Source organism: Falco naumanni, chromosome 9 (assembly GCF_017639655.2).
Source record: "Falco naumanni isolate bFalNau1 chromosome 9, bFalNau1.pat, whole genome shotgun sequence".
NCBI classification, from domain to species: domain Eukaryota; kingdom Metazoa; phylum Chordata; class Aves; order Falconiformes; family Falconidae; genus Falco; species Falco naumanni.
Window position 1 is genome coordinate 27,119,982 of NC_054062.1, and position 22,066 is coordinate 27,142,047.

The window sequence follows — 22,066 nt, forward strand, 5'->3', positions numbered from 1 at the left end:
CTGTGAACCACAAGGTCCGTAAATTCTGCATAGGTATGGGAAAAAATTCTCAAAGATTTTCAGCAATTTCTGGGTTTTGCTAGCATTAGAGAGAAATTAGGCATAAAATCATAGTGCAGTTAATGTGATTAATATATAACGTGCCATGGAAACATTAGAAGATATGTTTTTGACAGGCTTTTGTTTGCTGTCTGTAAATAAGCATGTGGATAAGCACTTCTATGAGCTCAAGTTATTGGTAACGTACAATATGTATTCCTTCTAAAAATCGATACCTGATATTTAAGAGCATAATACATTTTCTTCTGATTCAAAGCATAATGGAAATTACATTGATAGTTTTCTTGGATTGCTTGTCCATTTACTTGGTAATGTATTTTCTGGCATATTGTTGGTGAGAAATATTGCTAACCTTCTGAACTGTAGTGTTGCATGCGACAGATGTAAGTTTATTTGAAGGAGAAAATTTTTGCTAGTACTTAATATAGTCCTCCTCTTTCTTCTTTGCTTCTCATTCATCACTGAGAGAGGATACTTTCCATCTGATAAACTCAAAAGTAACTTACTATATGTAGGAACTGTAACAGATCACTGGGCTTCAATCCCAGCCACAGGATTGTCTGCCACTAAAGGCAGGCTGACAGCTTGGTCTTCCCCACTGTTTTCTTTGCAGTGTTTAATTTGAATTAATTTCCTGTGGTAGGAACTGCATTTCAGCTCTGGCTTGTCTCCGATTCCCCCAACATGCAGCATGCCGAAGCTTTCCCCATCTGTGTTCCTGTGGAGAATGCTCCTGAGCCCTTCAGTAGACCTCAGAGAATAAGTTGCAGCCTGTTGCCAAACTTGCTCACCACTCACTCTTGGAGGTTGAGGGCTCTAAAGGTGTGCTGTGGCTTCCTTCACAGGCTGCCAGCCCACACAGTGCCTGGACTTTGAAATTAGTAGGGTACACCCCGCCCCGGCCTCTACTCCAGAGAAGAGTCTTGAGTTAAAAAAAAAAATCAATTAAAAAAAAAATCAGGATTTTCCAAGAGGGAGAAATCCCTAACAGTATGTTTAGGAGAAACTCTTAAAAACTTCAGAGTTTAAAGATAAAAGTAAGCCTCTTCCTCATAAGACAACAGTTTGAATTTTTAATTAGCAAGTAGTATAGAATATTTCATCTTTCGCTTCCTGAGGGAAATGGTTGTTGAGACTTTCATCTTCACAGAGGCTCTTTCACAATGCTTACTGATCCCTTTCCCCGTGCCATGCACTCCCCAGCTTCTCTGAACAAGCAGAGGAGCATGTTACATCTGTAACATGAAGCCCAGCCTGGGGGTGCTATGTAATGGGATTTGTGCTTCTCTGATTTTCAGTGCAATGCTGCTTATTCAGCTAAAGAAAGGAGCTCAGATTTCAGACAGCAACAAAACAGGAGTTGCACCTCGCTGGATTTCAGACCATAGATCCTCACGTTGCTGGGGCAGGAAAGCAACAGTCTTACTGGCCTTCCCCTTCTCCGTAAACCGACTCTGCACTAAAGCAGGAGGGCTTGAAGCACACTGTGAGCACAACAGGGACACTTCAAGGCTCAATATCTCATGTGTTTGCATCATACAGGGGTAGCATGCGTATACATACATACCTGCATTCAAGATGACATTTTTTTTAGTATAGGATTTGAGTATAGTATTTAGCACGCTAAATGTACGTTATCAGCTTGCGGGGACACACAATGTCTTTTCAGAGTACTACATTCTTACAGGTAAATGGGAATTCTTCACACAAACATGTTGATTTGATATAAGCACTTATATTCCCCAATGAAACGTCTTACCTTTGATTTCTCCCTTTCAACTGAATTCTGTGAAGCCTGTAGGTAAATCACAGTAGTCTCAGATCACAAGTTGTGTGTATAGATATTTGCAAGGAAGACCTCAATCAGTGCTCTGTACACAGAAACAAGCCAGCTCATTACCGGGATGGGATTTATACCTGCCAGCTGGTAAGAATTAGGAAGCTTTGGAAACAAACGCACAGAAATTAGCAGCGGGAGGTCGGAAACAAGCAGGGCTTTGGATACACTATCTTGATAAGGATTTGCAGAATCAAAGCAGGATGGCAAGTCAGTCATTTCCTGGCAGTAGGTATTTCTACCCTGTTACTGCCAGGAAGTAGGAGCACACGTGCCAGGTATTAGATGCATGTTCTTTGGGACATAAATCATTCATCAAATTCAGTGCATGACAGATTGTATCTAGTTCAACATCTGAATGCCCCCTTTTCAGCAGAGAAGGGCAAAAAACATGCCAGTAGCATACCAAGTTTTTGTTCTAGATCCTCGCTTACTGACAGTGAGGGGGCATACCTGAAAACAGGTTTGAAAAACTCAGTGTACAAATGCTGTTACTTCACTTCAGTAGCCCTATCAATACTTTACTTAACTAAGATGATACTCATATAGCCATTTAACTACAAGATACAGTACTCCATCTGTGGCCAAAACTGTACCAGTTCCTCCAGAGGAAAGTGTAGTAGATTAAGCATTATACCTTTCACCACATAGTCTGTTGTGCACAAGCTGAATGGCATCTCCTAATTGACAGTAAAGAATGCTGTAGGTACCTCAACCATGGAGGTTATAAAAAATAAGAAAATAATTTTCTTGTTTCTTTAAGCTAGTTCATCTAAAGGATACAGTCCTCTTAGGTCTCTGCTTACTGAACCAGATATACACAAGAATTAGGTGAGCTGACAAGAAATGTGTACCATATATTTAGAAAATGACAGAATTTGTGAAGCGCTGGCTCAGCTTGACTTAGAGACCTGCAGATAACAGCCTTAGCATAAGAACGTAAGCCTTAGTTGAAGAAGAAGGGGGTTTTTGTTGTTAGGTGAATTTATAATTTTTGGAACTGAGACAGGATATGGCATTTATTGATCTCATTTATCATGTCAAGTGTTTCAGCTGCACTTCTTAGAGCAGTGCAGGGGAGTTCCAGCTTCTAAATATTACCATCATAGAAATTACTAAGAGTTACAACCAAAGGGGTTGATCAAAGCAGATTATTACCAAAAAAAAAGGCAAAAGCTGCTGTCATGACTATTTAGATGGACATGTCTGAGTCCCTATCGAAGTATTACTAGCTGTCACATTTAATCAGGTTTCAGCTCTTCTTAGTCATGAGTACTTTCACAAGAACAGGTTTAGAAATACTTAATTAATTCAAAACCTACAGAGCTATTGTTATGATGAAAACTTCGTATTTGTAGAAAACCTTTCTGTTCAAGAAGGCTCATCCCATAGTTACAGAGGAAGTTCCTGTAAGATCATGACCTGGTTGGCCCTAAAATTGTATCCTTGGTAGTTGAAGTACATATTCCATTTATACCCTGACTTTATACCTGGCCAGAACCCAAAGGCTTCACTTTTCTTAGGCAAGATACTACATTTCTTCAATAACTGGCATGCTACATGTCTGGGAGACTATTTATGAAGCAGCCATTTCCAAGGACATTATGAGAGGAAACAATAAATAAGCTTTATCTGGAGGTTTTATTATTTTGCAGAAGGACCTGTTGGTAGAAAAGTTTCAGAAGTTTCACTTTCAAATAATTTCTCAATTAACAGATCTCTTTCTTGAATTAGGAGTAATAGATCCACGTGCCTATATTTGTAAAATCCTACTCACCCTTTCTTTGAGTCACTGATATACATCCCATTCAGTGGAAGTTCTTCAGAATCATTCAGTTATTCTAGTTTTCTTCTACTGGCAGTTTTGCTCCCCATCTGATCCTCGCCTTTATCTTTGTCATGTAAGAAATTATGTAAATGCAAGGAAGGAAGGTTTGGGTGCCTGACTTCCCTCAAGTTTGTAAATACATTATATGAAGCCGTTGTCATCCTGCTGACAGCCTGTTGCTGGAGGATCTCTGGCATTGTGTCTGGGCCCTTCTGTAGCCCTGAGCTGATGGATGGAGTTCAGTTTTGGAGCCCTCAGCTCCACAGGACTCCCTCTGAATCCTGCGGGTGGTATGTGGCTCCTATGAGTAATGAACGAGCATCGTTAATTGAACAACACAGGAGAAAAAAATTACTGTTTTCCTTCAAATTACTTATTATTTGTATTCTCTTAACATCTGTGCTTCCTGGTGTCCCATCAGGGAGCCGTGGGACTGGTAGCTGCATTAGCATGTTCAGTAATTTCTACCCCAAAATTGCATACAACCTCCAGCCTTAGCTAAGCTGGTAGTATCACTGGTATGTGGTTTGTATTGGGCGACACTACTAAACCCTTAAGCCTACAGATTTGCCTTCAGTATTTTTTCAGTTGCATTGATATATTTAGGTTCCATTTTTCTTCTCTCAGTTATCTGTCAATCACAGGCAGCAGTGACAATATGCCACTTTTTTCCTTTTGCTAGTTTCTTCTGTGAAAAAGAAAATTAGTCTGTCTCTTCTTTGGAAGTCACTATAGGGCAAATGTAAAGTCCAGTAAAATCAAAGGAATCTTCTACAATGAGAAAACAAGAATTGTTCTCTGCTTCAGAACAGTAACAACACAAGGAAGGAATTACATAGACTTAGTAAGGCAAGGACTTGAGTAAATGAAATGTAGCTGAGTGTTTATTCATTTGGATCATAGTGTCTTATTAAAAAAGATGTATGTTCGAAAGTGTTTGTACAGTAGGTACAATAATGTGACACTGATTTTCAGCTGGGTGTTTTAGCACTGCAGAAATACAAATGAAAAAATATTCTGACTATCTGACTGCCTCCACTCAGTCAGTGAAATCTGGTAGATGAAACCCTTTTTTTCTTTCTGTTAATACAAAGATACTAACAGGTGGCAAACAAAATTATTTAATTTTGTACTGTTATGTAAATAACTGGTTTCTGAATTAGATGAACTAATAGTACTATAAGCAGTATGGCTGAACCAGCATGTTCTTAGACACCGTTTTATATCATACTGGCTTGTACCATGTTAACATATATGGCTGTTGTGAGTGTGTCAGGTTTGGAGCAATTTGTCATCTTACAAGTTGCACTGATTTAAAGAATATTGAAATAACAAATAAAGTTTACATAGAAGATTCACATATAGGTTATTTTTTAGAACCTAAAGAAAAACTCTTGGAGAGGACTTTACCTAGAGCATTAGTAGCAAAGGAGCAGTGCAACTTGGAACACCCTGCAATCACAGAAAGAGTGACAGCGGGAGAAAAAAGGAAGAGTAAGAACAGAAATACAAAGCAACAGGAAGGGCCTGGGGGGAAGTAAAAAGATTAATAGACGGAAGCAGTAGATGAGGGGGAGAAAAGAACAATGTAAAGATATGGGATGAAGGACAAAAAGTTCCTGTCTATAAATTTACTTCATTGTTCTTATCCTTTTCTTTCTATGTTCATTTTCCATGGTTTGTGCTGAGACCCATTAAGAACATTTCTTTTTTAAACAGTAGAAATTTGAAGAGATGTTTTTACCCAAAGGAAAGAAAGGACTTTCAGTACAAGTTAATGGTGTATAAAGGCCATGAAACCATCAGGTTGCCTTATTCCCAGGAGAGCGAAGCTTTCCCGGTTTCAGTGGTGTGCCTCCAGGAAATCATTCCAGAGGACACACAATTAGCCCACACTCTTCCAGAGTACACAGTGTAACACGATGCAGTTAAACCAGAAGACAGTTTTCATCTTTTGAGCCTGTGTAAAACATCAGTTGAGTATCTTACCCGAGATCTGTAAGAGAACATAGGCCATTGGATATTTTCCCATAGAAAGGAACATACAGTAGATACACACCAAAAAATGCAGGTTTAAAACCTGACTTGTTTTCGAAGTAACCTGAAAAAATGCAGAGCCAGCCTTTTTAAGTGGCACAACTCAATGCATTCAGTTTCTTCTTTCTTTTCGCCAGTCTAAAGTTTAAATAAAAATATTTGCCCTTGCTTAGGGTGTGTGAGAAGGGCATTAAAAGTGGCTCTTTCATTTTAAGCACTAACAAGATATTGAGCCCTGTGGAAGGACAGATTTAATAATATAGTTGAAATGCACATCCAAATAATAGTTTTGGGAACGGTAATATGTTCATTGTAGTGTCTAACTCTTGCATGCGTTGACATAGAGGATAGTAGTTTAAAAAGTTCACAGTGAAACAGAGTAATATTGAATGATACCCAGGTAACAGTGGGGGCAGGGGGAACCTGCATAACTGGTAGATTGAAAAGACACAAGCTAAAAACTCAAATGACAGTGTAAAACAGTCCCTGTAGCTTAATTAAATAAAACCAATAATGTGATTTAAACTTCTTTGAGTTAAAATTACTTTAATAAGGGTGTTAATTACTAGAGGATTAACACTGCTTACATGTGATAATAGATGTGGTCAGTCAATAAAGGGTGAGAATAATGTTCGTTTAAGAAGCAAAAGAATCTAGCACAGGATTACTCACCAGAAAGGGATAACATTTCAAAGTGACAAGTAAAATCAGAGGAAGAGGTTTTCAAATTGCAGGAGGCATTAGAGGCTGAATTGTGCCAGCTTTACTCAGTAAAAGTTCCATCTATATTGGGATCTGTTGGAGCTAAAATGGGAAGAGTAATTATTACAAATTACTTATTATATAGTTTGGAACTATTCTGTCTTCCAGAGCAACTGTAACAAGTAATTTTTCAGATGAAACATTTTAAGAAAATACTGTCACCTGAGAATTGAGGAGAAAAGGCACGTTCTAAAGGAAAAAGATTAACTTCTAAGGAGAATTAATTTCTTGAAGATGTTTTTCATAGAAAAGAAGTAATATTGAACTATTGACATTAAGCAGAAAGGGGTTTTCCTCATCTCTTTGCAAATGTAGCAGCAGGAGAAGAAATATCTTTTGCAAAAAGGCCACTAAAGACAAATTCTGAGTTGTCCAGGTTTCTAGTTACTGCAACTTCCTGGGCTCAGAAGCCTTTGCTAAACCAGGCTATCTAGACAAGAAAAGCAAAATCAAGTACCAGTATTTTATATGGGCTGTAGTATTTGCTAAAACACTTTTAGATTAATTTGATAGATACAAATGTTGAAGTAAACACCTTGTAGTAGCTGAAGAAGAAAGTGAAGGTTGTCTGGGAAAGAATATGAAACTTCTGTCTAGTGATTATGGCTTTGCTTTTAACTTGTCTGTATTTACATTCCTGAGCTACTGATTGTGGAATTCCTTGTCCAGTGGTTCCCAGGTCTAGTATAGCTTTCCCTAAGGGGTGTAACTTCATCTGCTATGGAGGGTGGTTATGCAGCCATACCCTGAATGCACTACTTTGGAAGAAATAACTATCTGTTTACAGTAAACTCATGACGAGCACATCTGTGTCTGTGCCTTATGGATTGCATTAGATTTTTGTTTCTGGATGCAAAGAAAATGATGCTGGTTTCTGGCCTATTACATCTTAGATTTCAGTGACTTTCCACATATTCTAATGCAGCACTCAAGATCAGCTGAGGTACTTTATTGAACAGTTGCTATATTTATATCTGCTTCCTCCATAGGCTTTTCAGAGAGATGCCTTGTATATAAAAAAGTGTTGAGGGCTTTGATGGCCACCTAAGAGAAGAATCTGGAGCACTGAGACAGATGTATTGATTTATTTATTTATTTTACATCTGCAGCTTTTTGAGAACCACACAAATCTTAAAAATAAACCAAACTAAAAAGTTATAGATTAAAAAATAATTATTCTGTTGTGTTGAAACAAACTATTTTCCCCTACCTCCCAGAACCCCAGGTTACCTCAGTAGAGATGTCTTTCATAGTGCACACTAGAGATCATGGACCTTTATGGAGAACAAATGCTGCAGATAGAAGAGATTCTCATAAACCTGATAGACCTAATGTTCATCCTCCTGTTAGGCTGGAAGCCTCAATCTCTGTAACAATATAATTTCAGTATTTTTCTTACTTACACAAAACACCTCTGGTGTTTTGGTCCAAGTCAGAATATGACAAGAAATAAATGGAAAGCTAGGAGAAGGAGATATCCTGTTGCCACTGAATTGCTAATTCCCAGTAGCCAAGCTGGCAGCTTCCTGGGTCAGTTCTGTGAGCTGAAGTCTTCATCTCCTTTGTGAGCACAAGGCTGAGCTGTGGAGCTGTGCCATGCTTACTTGTCTTCTGATAGGCACCAGTTTACATTTGCACACCAGGGCCATGTTTCTAAAACTCCTTCCTTCAGTCCTAGAAGTAATTGGACTGAAAACTTGGAGTTGTAATTATACTTGGGCTGACCGCTACGGATGTTTAGTTCTAGGGTACAGCAGCCTGATTTTATAGATTAGATGTGCATGTCGACAAGGAGAGTTTGGATTAGTTAGCTCAAAACAGCATTTGTCAGTTAATGACTTTATGTGGTGTAGTATATATACTGACCTCTGGTGAAACTGCAGGTGTCTAATGTTACTCACATGGATACTGCTAGAGTATTAAATATGGCAGAAGGGACAAGAGTGTTCAATTCCAGAACATAGTATAGAAATTGAAGTGAATGTGTTTTGTGATTAAATTTTATTCCAGTTACACCAAGTTAGATGACTTTTAGTTAGTCCCACCTTCTGTAAACCAGAGAAGGTGGTTAAAATCTAATTTTAACATAGGATTTTGAAAATTCTGAATACATCTTTTTAGTGAAACACCTCAAATGGATTTTTACAGAATGGCTTGAGACAAATGATACAGTTTTAATCCCCAAGAAACTTATTTTAAGGTACTATGCCACATCACGTGCTATTTATGGCATTATTTTGTAGATGAGCAAATAGTTTAAAGCAAGCCTGTTATAAGTCTTGTGCAGCTGAAAAAATGGCTAATAGAAAATATAAGTTTAAATAAACTGAAGTGTAAAAATTGCCATTTAAATTAATAATGATTTTAGTAAATGTCATTAAGTACTACTGGCAAACCTGTGTTTAAAAGAAAAAAACAGCAGCCAAATAAAATGACAGCTTAAATTTATCTATGGGACAGTAAATGCTTCATAATTTTGACAGCTGAAGTTCTTTTTTCAAAGTCTCATTCAGGTCAGAGGCAGATGTCCTGTTCTGGAGGGCTGTACTTGTCACCACTGTGTGCTGTTTGAGCCTGTACGCCTCTGCATCAGAAGCTCAAAAACAAAAACAGCTGAATGACCTGACCATTGCATAATACACAGTTTTTAATCCACACAAATTTTACCATTGACATAGTTTTATGCTTTGTCTAAAGGGACTTCATGTACAGGCTAACGGGCTTGACAGGAGCAATTTGGCCCAAGCCCATGCCCTCTGGAGCCTGACTGTCTGCCAGGCTCCTGCTTTTCAAACTCTTCCCTGTTTCTAGACTCAAAAGACGGTTCTTTTGCTACTAGTCCAGCTTATTCTTTAATGATGTACAACACCACGCTTCATAATAAACATTTGCACTGTAATTAAACAAATCTTCTTTGAAGACATCTTACTTGTTGCTATATTGTGTATTTCGTAGGGCCTAGCTGTTTATATTTGCCTCAGTGACTGTTTTTTAGTGAATTTCTTCAGATGATACATCTTGAGCTCCTTGAAGTTTTAAGGGGATTTGTAAAAATTATACATTACAAGTGTTTTTCTGGTTATGGTAACAGCAACAAGCTTTTTCATGTGACTTCAATAGCAAGCATGTTATTTTATAGGCAGGCCTAAGTCCATTTGAACTGCCAAAGAATAAAAAATGTATTTGGGCTTGCTCATGAATATAACAAGACCGGGCATCTCTCAAAGTGTACCTCAAGGTCCAGATTTTAGGAAATAATTCTGCCCTTTGGAAGAATGTAGATTGTAATGGGTTTATTTGAATACAAATACCTTCTGTTTTTTCTTGACATAATAACAGTTCCCAGTGGTTCAGCTGTCATAATCTCTGAATTTATACATTTTACATTATGAATGTGTTAAAGATTGTATCCCAGCATTCATGATAATGAAATATACGATTTTTCACTTACAAATTTGAAACAGATGGAAACATTTAAATGTAAATGCGTTACATTCTTGTGAGCATTTAAATGTCCCCAATTTAGGCACAATTTCTAAATGCGTAGTGCTTTAAAAAAAAAAAAAAAAAAGGCACGTTTTTAATGCAGTGGCTTAAAAACTGAAAGACACTGCCTTTCTAACACAAACTATCCTTCCTTTGAAAATCCGGGGCTCAGTTTTCAAAGCATTGCCTAGGAATTTAGCCTGCGACCCCCATTGACACTAATGGGAATTGCATAGCTAAGTCCCCATAACATCACTTTGAAAATGCATTTGTTATACCAATCCAGAAAAAAGGTAGCATAAACTATAGGGAGACATTCACAGATCAACAGATCAATTTACACTTTGAAATACAAGACCGATGTGTGTTATTCCAGTTATGTGATCAGTAGGGGGGATTTTAAAATTCACCACATTCACAAAATAAGTCACCAGGAGTAAATAAAACAAAATATTTTGGCAAGTGGTGGGCAGACTTGCTAACCAGGCTAACAAGGTATTTGTCAGCAGTAACGAACACCTACTGATTGAGTGATAATGGCATTTGGTTGGTACGCTGTTATTCTACAGTTAGCAAACTCGTTGTCTTTTCTCCTTGTAAGCTGGACTTAGATATCTGTATTTTAAATACTTCAGTTGTTCCCTTGTGACCAGGAAATGTTTGGAGTGAACAAGACTTGTCTTTGTCTAGTTCTGATTCTGGTCCTTCACGTTTTAGTTCCAATCTAGTAAGTGCTTTCATGGTGTGCATGCTTTAATAAACAGGGAAATAACATTTGGTGAACTAATGGGGGGTGTTGTCTTCATGTTCATGCAGGGGGGGTTGGTTAATTTGTTGGAAATAAGTGTATACCTGTGTGACACACATTCATGTGTACTTGTGCATGAAACGTTAGCAGAGACTAAAAAGAAAGTATCATCGTTGTGTAGCCGTGTTATTGCAGTGCCTGTGAGTCCCAGTCATGGACCATGGCCCTATTATGCTGGGCAGAGTATAAGTATTTTAACAAAAGAAAGACAGTGCTGCCTCGGAGTTCACAAACCGATGTGATAATAGCTCCACTGAAAGGTTAACACTATGTCAGAAATTATGAAACAGCAATGATTCTGGTTGACAGGCTTCCTCTTCAGTCATCAAACCCATTTGTTCTTCTGAATACAAGGTGTGTATAGGTACAGCGTGAGCTCATTTCAGTGGGAAATGTTGAGGAGTGGGATGTTTGTGGGTGGCTTTTGTGAGTTTACTGCTTTTAAAATGAAAAAATCTCTTTCATTTTTGGAGCATTTTAGCTCCAAACCCCAATAAAAATAGTAATAATTGAAATATTAATGTATTTGCTATCCCTTTATCTTAATGACTTAAATGATACATAACTAACAACAGTCATGGAGTTTTTTTCCTGTGTCAAAAGCCATGCATCCTCAAGGAAAAAATTGTAATGCTATTTCTGTACTCTTTCCTAAGAAAGGATTGGGTATTGCTTGCAGTTGTGTATGCTTGGCACTGTTCATTTCCCAGAAGAGTTCACCAGTATTCTAGGCCTTGGGATTTTTTTAATTAAAGAGGTCAAAATCCATTATATCAAAATTTCAAAGAATTTACCAATTAGCTGTAGTCTGCGATGCCCAGCAGGTGGCTTTTATACTATTAAAGGGAGATTGTTTCCATCTCTGATCAAAGCAAAAACAAAACAAAGGAAAATATAGAATATTTTGCTGTACACAGTGCAAACCACATGCTGTGTAAATTATAGGTGAAAACTGTACATGAGACACTGTTCAGTCATACCACTTCAAGAAAATAATCGATATATTTTCACTGTTCCTCATGAGGATTTTAATGGTAATGTCTAAATCTGTTTAGATTACTAATTATCTGAGAAGATTAGACAGCTGAGAAGATTAGGTAACTTGCTATTTCCTAAAGTGAAGATTTTAGCATTTTCTTATTTAAAAGTAAAAGTAAAAATACACCATTAATTAGATTAATGAATTTGCTAGAAGTGAAATTGGTAAAAGCTGAGCATGCCAGAACCCCGCAAGATGCAAAGAAGTTCCAATTTGCACCTTTCAATGAATCTAAACTTCCCTGATTTTTGCCTACTTAAAAGAATGTTTGTGACCTTTTGACCCTTTTTGTTATCCCTTACTCAGAAAGGCCTTTATTCTGTAAGGCTTAGGTATAAAAAAATAAAAAGAGCGTTAATGGCATAACAGTCCTTTCTGATCACCCTGTGTAAGATGTTTATGCAAAGTGTCAATAGAAGCAATTGGCCTAACAGTGTGACAACCTGCTTTGCTTGGAAATGGGCTAATCTCCTGTTTGGGTTATCCAGAGGTCAGGTAAGGATTTCTTTTTTTGCACTCCCGTAGTGCCTGGGTACGTAACCTGCAAACACTGCAGGGCAAAAATCAGAAGCAACTCAGCCCAAGAATGCCACAAAGCATTTTTTTTAAAATCTTTCTCTTTTTGCTTTTCCCGATTGTTTTTTTTTTTCCCTGCCTTCGTTAATTTTTCGCTTCCTGGTCCCATCCCAGAGCATCTGAGTCTACAGCACATGACGATGACAGGGACTCTGCCAGTATCATTATCTGCTGCTTCACTTTGTTGGGTTGATGTGTTGAGTTTGTTGTTTGGGTTTTGGTTTTTTTTTTCCCAAACAGGCATCATCATCCCGCTCTTTTTTGAAGTTCACGTGGAAACCTACTTTAAATCTCAGTTTTTGAGGGCTGCCCCTGTTGCCCTGTCACAGCAGGCTGGAACTCAATAAGCACTCAGGCAAGCATAGCGGGCCAGGCAATGGGCCTTGGCGGGCTGCATGCTGTGAACTCCTGCCTCACTGAATCAGCTTCTGTGTGTTTTTATAACTGCTTTTTTTTTCCCTGTTAATTATGCCCCAAGGCTGTGGAAAGACAGCATTTATCTGTTTCAACAGACTAAGCAGCAAGTGTTCTGACATGTTTATCAGGCAAATTGTACCTGACAAAAGGTAATTACACATGCAGCAAAGTCCAGAAGTAACTGGGTGATTAGGGGTTAATAAACTGTTTAGCATAAGAAATATTTGGCTTGTATGCAGAGAGAGTGGGCCTGAAGGACATAACTGACAGCGACAGGTTAAAAGAATTACTTTTCTTTTGGTGAAACGCTTGACTTTCCTTAAAGGTAAGCGGGACATTAAGCGTACAACACCTGGGTTTTATCCCCAGCTCCTGAATCACTGGTGCCTATGGTACAGCCAAAGCTATTTGCTGACACTCTTGCTACTTGAGATAACAGCACCATTCCTACTTGTACTAAGGTACCTTGATAATTTACAATTAGGATTTTTGTAGTATAACCAACACAATTGGTATTGTCCAATGGACACTGTCCCCATTTCTATCTGCAAAGCCCCCATCTCCTCTGTCTCTGTTGCTGTGTTGACTCTATGCATAGCTAGTCTGCAAAGTTGCATTCTCTTCAAAGATTATTCCTGACAGTTGCTCAAAAGTAAAAAGGAAAGGGCATCTGTATGATATCTGAGGATGTGACAAGAAGCTCAAACAGTATTGAAAGAGCCGGATGGTCAATTCCAGCAGCTCCCAGTGCACAAAATTCTCACGTAATTATAAGATGGCCTAAATACAGGACTGCAGCTAAGCTGCCTAGGCCTTTAGGTAATATAAGACAAAGCTTTATTGAGCAATGATTACCAGTAATTTCTAGCCAGACGTGGCTGTTATCACATAGATATTGGGAAAAAGAAAGAGAACTGATGTTGAAGAATAAATGTAGGTGTCCTGTTTGAAACCAGAATTCTGACCCTAAAATCTTAGGGATTCTTAAGAACTTTTTTCCCCCTGTGGCATCAATATTGTAATGTTTTGTGTTAACAAACCCGTTAGGTCTTAAAGTAGGAATTCTTTTAACAAAAAAAATAGTTTAATATCTTTTACAATAAAATAATTGTGTCTAAAATAAAAGTATTCTAATTATAAATAGCAATGTTACCTGTATAATGTAAGAGATGACTCTAGCCTTTTATGTAAGTATATAGGAAGACCTTTTTTTCCGTGTGGTGTTTATTTCAAGCAGAAAGAGCTAAAGTTAGACATAAAAGGCATTTAGGAAATAAGTAGGCATGAAGAAAGTTAGAAAATCACAGTATTGTAGAGCATCATTCAAAATGCAAGTGCAGAACAGCCACCAGAAGCTGAAGTTACCTGCAATGTTAGAAGTGTATGTGTGACTAATAACATGGTTTGAGAAGGCAGCACTGTTTCATATACAGTAAAAGGAACATGCTGCTCTCTGATCATCAGCCTGATGATTCCAAGATGTTGGATAATGGTTCCACTTCTGTCACACCTTTGGAAGAGACAAATCCTCTAAATAAGGCAGAAGTGTATTACTATATCTATCTTGTAAATATAAGTGAGGGATTGGACAGTCTACTGGACACTGTATCTGCTTTACTAGAAAGAATATTTAAAAAAAACCCAAAAAACTCGGAGACACACACCTGATACACATGCTTCTTTGCAAATTATTCCTAGTTAGAAGGGCTTCCCTTGCTTGCATGGAAGCAAATCCTGCTTCATTATAAAATTCTCAGGTATAGCATTGCCTGTCTTAGCTTATTTTTCATGGCTGTTATGGGATAAAGAGACTACAACAGTGCCATTGTTCTGGCATAGTAGAATACATATATATCTGGTTTGTTAGGTGCTTCACAGTGTTTCAGCTGTGTGATAAGTGGGTTCTGACAGAACACCCTCGGGTGTTCCTTAGGTGGGGCTGGGTGGCTGACTAACAGCTAATGGTCTGCACTGCCTCCAGACTCTGAGAGTAGTGGAAGAGTGCCTTTCGGTCTGGTTTGAAGTATTTCCCATATATGTTAACTTTGGAAAGATGCATGCACAAAATTAACATTTTTCCTGTTGTAATTTCAAGGCAAACAACGTACATTCTAACCTCGAAGAAGTCACAGCCAAGCAACACCAGTGTCATGTGCTGCGCTGTGGATTTTGATTGATTTTTGAGGCAGGAAAATATTGATAAATATTTTTTATTTTATCAACAGGATCTGCTCTGTGCACGTGTTTCTCTTACTACAGTGTACATCAGTGTGGACCATTCCTTGCTAGACAATAAATCTCATTTTCAGTTATGGCCTTGGTAATAGCTACAGTTTTAGTGGCTAAAATAGTAATAGGGAGATGTTGCTTTAATTTGGCCTTCAATAGGTTGATTCTAGTTGTCACAGTCAGTAAGAACTACTGTCACAGAATCAGCAAATTCTCCTGTACTTAATGCTTCACAACTGAGAAGCCTTGGGGTGAGCTCATCTGAACTTAAATCCCCTAATTTTTTTATGGTGTGTTTTTTTTTTTTAATTGTAGCTGATACTCTTTTTGTATCGTAAAATTAACACTTTTACGATTAGACTTGCCCTTGATACAATTTTTCTTTTTCCACGTTAGTAGTAATCACAGTATTTAAAAATGTGGAGATTTACAACCTTCTTTTATTTCAGTGGAACATAACATTTCCCACATATTACGTCTCTGTAGTATGAGTCACGTCAGCATGTCAAGCCAAATCCAGAAAGTATTTTCATTGTATCTCCACCCTGAGTACTATGTAACATTACCAAAGGCTGTTCCCTGGCTTTGTGGTTTCGCACACACCTAGTCCCTTTCACAGTATAAAATCATTTTAATATGCATCCATTGTGAATGAAAATACAGCAAAAATATAGGGGGAAAGCTGGGGCTTTTTTCTTTTCATGAGAACGTTGGCCACGTTTTCATGATGAATTTCATGTAGCTATCTGCTTGCATAAGCTAAAAAAAGGAATTCTTACATCTTCATGTTCTTCTGTTATTTTCAAGAATCTTTATGTACGAATTTCAAGATAACTTTATCCTTTACTAAAATACAAATCATCTATCAAAGGATTAGGTAGGCCAGTGTTTCATTGTCTTTCCAAAGGTACGTTCAAATCACATGAGGTAGCCAAAATATTTTCTGCATCTTTGAATGAATGAGCTGTCTTCTAGATCATCTGCCTATGGCCAAGACAGTCCCACTTTAATAGAGGCCTTTCTATACAATCAAGAGGAATTAAAGTGCTTCATTTAAATAAGGCACACGTTTTTGTAGAAAAGGCAGTGTAAATCAGAAAGGAACAAAGCAGCAGAAGCTGAAGCATAACAGAGTCAATAATACATCTGCCGCATGGCTGCAGGAGTGAAGGTGAAATTGGTGTTGTGCGCAAGGGAAGCTTTGTGTGGGTAGATTGAAGTTATTTCCCATACACATACACATGTGACGGTCCTGGGACCAGCAGCTCATTTCTGCTAGACTGTCCTTGCTGCCATTGGCTACTCGCCAACCTGCTCCCGTTGCAAAGTGCCTGCATTGACTGTACATCCACCAAGTGCAAAGTCAGATGCAGGTGGTATGAATGGCCAGGACACAGATCCGAAGAGCTGCACACCAGGCAACTGTTGCCCACCCACAGCGTACAGTACATGCTGTCAAAGCCCATTACATACAGCAATATGCCACAGCACAGAACTGCAGCTGTGAGGGTGACAAAATGCACAACGCATAATTGTGCACAGCAGCAGTCCAGTCCCAGCAGTGTCTGCAGCTCCCTGTCGTGTTTTCTCCAGCAGCAGGGCACATTTGTCACACTGCAGCCCCTGAATACATGTGCAGAAGGAGGGAAGTGAGCTATGATTGAGTGGCATGTGTCATTTGATAGCATGTCCCTGGTCCTTCGTGTCATGTCATGTCACATGTCGTGACAGCTGCTTTAATTTAGGAGATTAATTAGCATGAGGCTGGTTGTGAGCAGCTCTTTGACCAAAGAGTGTGGAGCAGGGAAGAGGCTCTGAGTACATTCCCCCTTGCTGACAGTGGCTCTCAGGGTGTTAGCTCTTCAGAGCCAGGACTGTCTTGGAGTGCACAGAATATGCTTTGTGTTCTCTTGGGGCATGGTTTTACCTCCTGTGTTGAAAAGCAGCAGACTCCGTAGTCTGTTTAGAGCCTTACATGCCTACCTGTGTTTGGTCAGGTGATAAATGAGGTGCCATCTCCCACCCCAGCCTTCGCTATCACTGAGGTGTCCCAGAGCTATGACACAGTCAGACAGTTGATTCAAGCGCTGGAAGTATGGTATGAAAATAGCTCGTGCAGTATTGACCGGGAAGTTTCTTCAAACTTGTCAGCACTGTAATTCTATCAGTCATCAATGGCTTTGGCCTGCACGTTGCTAACAGCATACAGATCTTCAGGGTTGCTTAGGATTTACCCAGAATCCTCAATTTCAATGTTACAATAAGGATAAGAAATGAAATCTCTCACCTTTGATTTACTGAACACGACTGCTGCAGGAGCATTGGCACAGTCCTTTATTAAGGACTGTGTCCCATGCAGAAACCATGACAAGTGGTGTTGTAATTAGTAGGAAATTATTAATACATTCAGTTTGCTCCTCTGTAAGAGAGAGGGGAGATGAAGTCTCCAGATTATATAGTTTGGGTTCTTGTGGTTGTCAGCTTTATCCTCCCAGCTTGTCTTGTGCATCTGCCTGTCCTATCATTCCACGCTTTTGATCATGCTTCTGAATATATCAGACAGCCCCTGTGAGGACTGGGCACTACTGACTGTTGTAACACAGGTAATTAGAAGTGATAAGTAACATGCAGCAACAACTGAAGCAGTTGGTTTCACAAATGCCACTAATTCCTGAGTTATCAGAGCCTTCCCAAGTCTGTTTGCTTAGTGACTAAAGGCATGGCCTTTTCAGCTCAGTAGAATTGATGGTGCCCATCCTGAGAAAGGGCTTTGTGAGAAAGGTCCACTTGCATTTGACCTTGATGGCTATCATGGATGTGTAGTCAGCAGAGAGTGGAACAGCTTCCTTACTTTTTATACACCTTTCACCCATGTGAGATAGCTAAATGTGAAATCTATATGTCAGTCAGGTTTGTAATGAGCCCTGAAGGACAACTGTCAGAGGTTGGTTATAAAGCCAGGGAATGTTACTACATTATTTGTAAAAAACTATACTACAAGTATAGGAGGAGTAATTAATTAGAAAATAATTTGTTTAAACTTGACACTTTATTTGTAAATAAGAAGGGGGTTAAAAAGTGGAAACATTTGGAGAAAAGAGGCATATAAATTTGAATATGTGAAGACCAGGTATATGCTTTTAAGTATATTGTAATTATAAGTAATTGAGTTGGTGTTACAATTTGGGGGATGAGCATTCCTGGAGAGCTGTGATGTTTTATCAGACTGAGAAGTTTGAGCAAGGCAGGGCTCTCAGAGGTGCGGTCCTTCTCTTGGTGTAGTCTGAGAAGCCAGAGGAGCGGGCGCCTGCTGCTGCCCTGCCTGCAGGCACCGGGGCTGTTGGTGGTGTGCCCTGGCTGTATCCGCTCAGGTCTGGCCTAGCAGAAGCAAATGTTTAAAGTGAACAGGGTTCTTTATTTAAATAGCAAAATGGTATGACTTGCAGTAGCCTGTTATGTTTCTTAAAGCGGTTTTATTATAGAAAATGCTGTTCCACCCCACCTTTCTGGCATTACCGAGGCAGCGAGTCCTCCAGGCAAGCAGGGCCTCTGGGTTACGCTGACGAGCCAGCTCGGTGGAGCTGCCGCGGGCGCTGCGAGCCAGGGGCAAAGTGTTGCTAATGGTTTCCCGTGCTGATGTGAACAGTAGGTTTGGCTAACACAGGGCAGCCTGAGAACAAGCGGCGTTTGCCCTCAGCCGCAGGACGAGGCCAGGCATCAGCTGCCAGGGGAGCTGGGAGCGCCCCACCACCGCTGACGTCAATGGGAGCGGGTCCCGCTGGCCGGCAGGTAGCCGTGGGAAAGGCTGTGCCACCCGCGCCCCGGCCCCTGGCAGGGCGGCCGGCTGGGCCCGGCCTGCACCCCGGCGCGGTGGAGGGGGAGTTAGGCTCTGAGGGCGGCGAGGGTGCTGGCCGCTGGAGGCTGGGCATCGCCTCTGCCTGCCAAAGCAGCATGTTTGTGGAGCAGCGGCTCCGAGGGGGAAGGCCCGGCGGGGAAGGGCGGCCGGGCGCGGGGCTCTCCCTGGGAAGGGCGGCCGGGCACAGGGCTGGGAAGGGCGGCCGGGCGCGGGGCTCCCCCTGGGAAGGGCGGCCGGGCACAGGGCTGGGAAGGGCGGCCGGGCGCGGGGCTCCCCCTGGGAAGGGCGGCCGGGCGCAGGGCTGGGAAGGGCGGCCGGGCGCGGGGCTCCCCCTGGGAAGGGCGGCCGGGCGCAGGGCTGGGAAGGGCGGCCGGGCGCAGGGCTCTCCCTGGGAAGGGCGGCCGGGCGCAGGGCTGGGAAGGGCGGCCGGGCGCAGGGCTCTCCCTGGGAAGGGCGGCCGGGCGCAGGGCTGGGAAGGGCGGCCGGGCGCAGGGCTCTCCCTGGGAAGGGCGGCCGGGCACAGGCTGCGCTCAGGGCCGCGCTGTTCCCGCCGTGGGGGTGCTTGGGGCTTCTCCGGGCCAGGAGCGTGCCCGGGGCTGGGGCCGAGCCACGGGAGCAGCCGCCACGCAGAGCACAGCGGGGGTTTTTTAATTCACTTAGTTGAGACTACCCGAACCTCTGGTTTAAATTACTGTGAGCGGCAACAGACACGAGTATCCCCTGCCCGCTCCCCACGGTACCGCAGGCTCCCGGACACCGGAGTGTGAAGCCGTCGCGGCCCCTCCGAGGGCCGAACCCGCACGGAGGGAGGCGGGCGGGAGGGGCCGGGCAGGTGCGGGGGCGCCCGCCCTCCTCCTCCCCGCAGGGCCGCTCCGCGCCCCCTCACGCGCCTCTGCCCCCCCAGCTCCTGGACCTCTTCATGGTGTGGGACTGGTCCACCTACCTGGCCGACTACGGGCAGGCCACCTCCAAGTACCTGCGCGTCAATCCCGGCACGGCCCTCACGCTCCTGGAGAAGTAAGTGCGGGGCGCGGGGCGGGCGGGGCGCGGGGCAGGGCCGGGCCGGGCGCCGCAGCTGCCAGCCCGCATCACCGGGCGGCCGCGGGGCCGGGGCGCCCGCCCTCCCCGGAGCGGCGGCGGCCAGCGCCCGGCGGCGGCGCGGCGCTGTCCCGGGGCGGCGGGCGGCGCGGAGCTGCGGGCAGTGCCGGAGCCCCGGGGGCAGCCGCGCCCGCCCGGGTGGCCGCTCTCGGGAGGGGTTTGGCGGCGGGGAAGCCGGTGCGGGCGCTTGGGGCGGCCCGGCGAACGGGGCGGCCAGGGCACACAGCCGCAAACCGGGTGTCAACCTGCTCGTAAAAACTGCATCGAAATATGCCGTGAGTGAAAGGCGTTTTCTAACGGTGTTTTCCCTCCTCTCCTGCCTGCGGTGAACGCGCATCTTGCAGAGTTCACAGAGGGTACGTATCGTCTGTATCGTCACAAAATCTTGCTTCCCTATTTTCGCTTCTGAATCTATCGGTACGGGAGATCGGCGATAACGATATCGGGTGATTTGACGGTGAACAAAACACGCCCGTTCGCTGAGCCTGAACTTACCGTGGAAACAGAATGATGCTGACGGGGTTTCTGGTTTGCTTCTCTCCTAATGCAGTTGGGAGGGCCAGTTTCCTGCCGAGGTGATATTTGCTTAATACTTACGGGCGATTTGTGTAGTAATATCTGTTAAAACGAGTTCCGCGTTGCGGAAGTTGAAGAACACACAGATAACGGGTTTTGTAATCTTTCAGTTCTTACTAGCAGAGAGACCAAAAGAGGAACAAAAGTAAACCTGTTTAAATAGTTTGATTTTTCCTTTTCACATTTATGTTTCTAACATGTCTTGCATCATTTGCTTTTTTATTTCTCCAGAATGAAAGACTCTAGCAAAAAGAACAACATTTTTGCTCAGTTCAGGAAGAATGATCGTGACAAGCAGAAGCTAATAGAGACTGTGGTAAAGCAACTTAGGAGTTTAGTGAACGGTATGTCCCAGCACGCATAGGCCTGGTAAATCGACGATATCTCATCACACCAAGAAGTATTTCTTAGCCACTATTTCTACCAAGCAAGCGGCGATGCCAGTTAGGACATTTGTTTGACCAAGTAAAGGAAAAATGCAGTAGATGGCTTGCATACAGAGTCTTCAGCAAACAAATCTTTGTACGTATTTTTAATGGATCTGATACTATTTTGTACATTGTAAACAAATGGTGAAAATGAGACTGTACAATAAAAACCAGGTCAATCGTATTGTACATGGAACAGCTGAACTGTAAATATGTTATTTAAATATCTACGAACACGGTATCCAAAATTTTGCTCCGGGTAGGAATTATTTGAAAAATGATCCCTTAGTTGCTGTTTTCTGGATGAATCCTAATTCAATGGTTTTTAAGCATCGGGATAGTTGCGTTTCAGATGCCGCCTATCGTTTTCCTGCATTAAATGTATATTAGCCTTAAAGTGATTGGAGATAATTTTGTATACCGGATTTTGTAGTCTGGAGGTATGAAAGAATCTTTTGATTTTTAGTACCTTTGAAAACTACCTGAGAACTAGACTTGATATTTATTTAGCATTAGGGCTTATAGGCTTTGTTCTGCAAAAGGGTTTAATCTCGAGGTTGTGAATGTAAATAACCACTTAAGTTCTTTATAATGTGATATTTTGTTTTGGTTTAGTTTTGTTCCTCAGGGTTACTATTTCTAACTGTACTTTTGTAAGATCCCGGGTTCTTTCTCCCAGGTTGCAGTGAGGAATAGATTTGCCACTGTTGGTTTTGTGCCGCATCTGTTTGTCAGTATGCGCTTTCTGCCGCAGACCCAGCCCAGCGATTAGCGCTTCGTCCCACCGCCGGTCTCTTCGCACTGTCCCCTCCTGGCTGTTTTAGACACAAAGAGAATGTCTAACAAATACAAACCAAATGGGACATGTAAAAATAATGTACATTTTCGCTGTATTTTTAAGTTATTGACGGTCGAAATACAGTAATATAAACCTCCTCACCCGTATTCCTGTTTAATTTCACGCACTGGAAGGCACCTTAGAGCTGGTCTCCTTGGGACCGGTACGGGTCCCGGCTCCGTGGTGCTCTA

General features: G+C 41.8%; 1 protein-coding gene across 9 annotated transcripts in view; it reads left to right on the plus strand.

Moving 5' to 3' along the window:
- EXOC6 (exocyst complex component 6) overlaps positions 1 to 21,972 on the plus strand; it is a 95,877-nt gene extending 73,905 nt beyond the window's left edge. For 5 of the 9 annotated variants that reach the window (XM_040605315.1, XM_040605317.1, XM_040605322.1 and 2 more), the window contains 3 exons: positions 19,840 to 19,952; positions 20,378 to 20,389; positions 20,841 to 21,972. In XM_040605315.1, coding sequence (XP_040461249.1) covers positions 19,840 to 19,952; positions 20,378 to 20,389; positions 20,841 to 20,973 — 258 coding nt within the window. In that variant the 3' untranslated portion in view covers positions 20,974 to 21,972. The remainder of the gene's footprint in view (positions 1 to 19,839; positions 19,953 to 20,377; positions 20,390 to 20,840) is intronic. The other 4 variants (XM_040605316.1, XM_040605318.1, XM_040605323.1 and 1 more) reach the window with 2 other exon arrangements.
- The last annotated feature ends 94 nt before the right edge of the window (positions 21,973 to 22,066 follow it).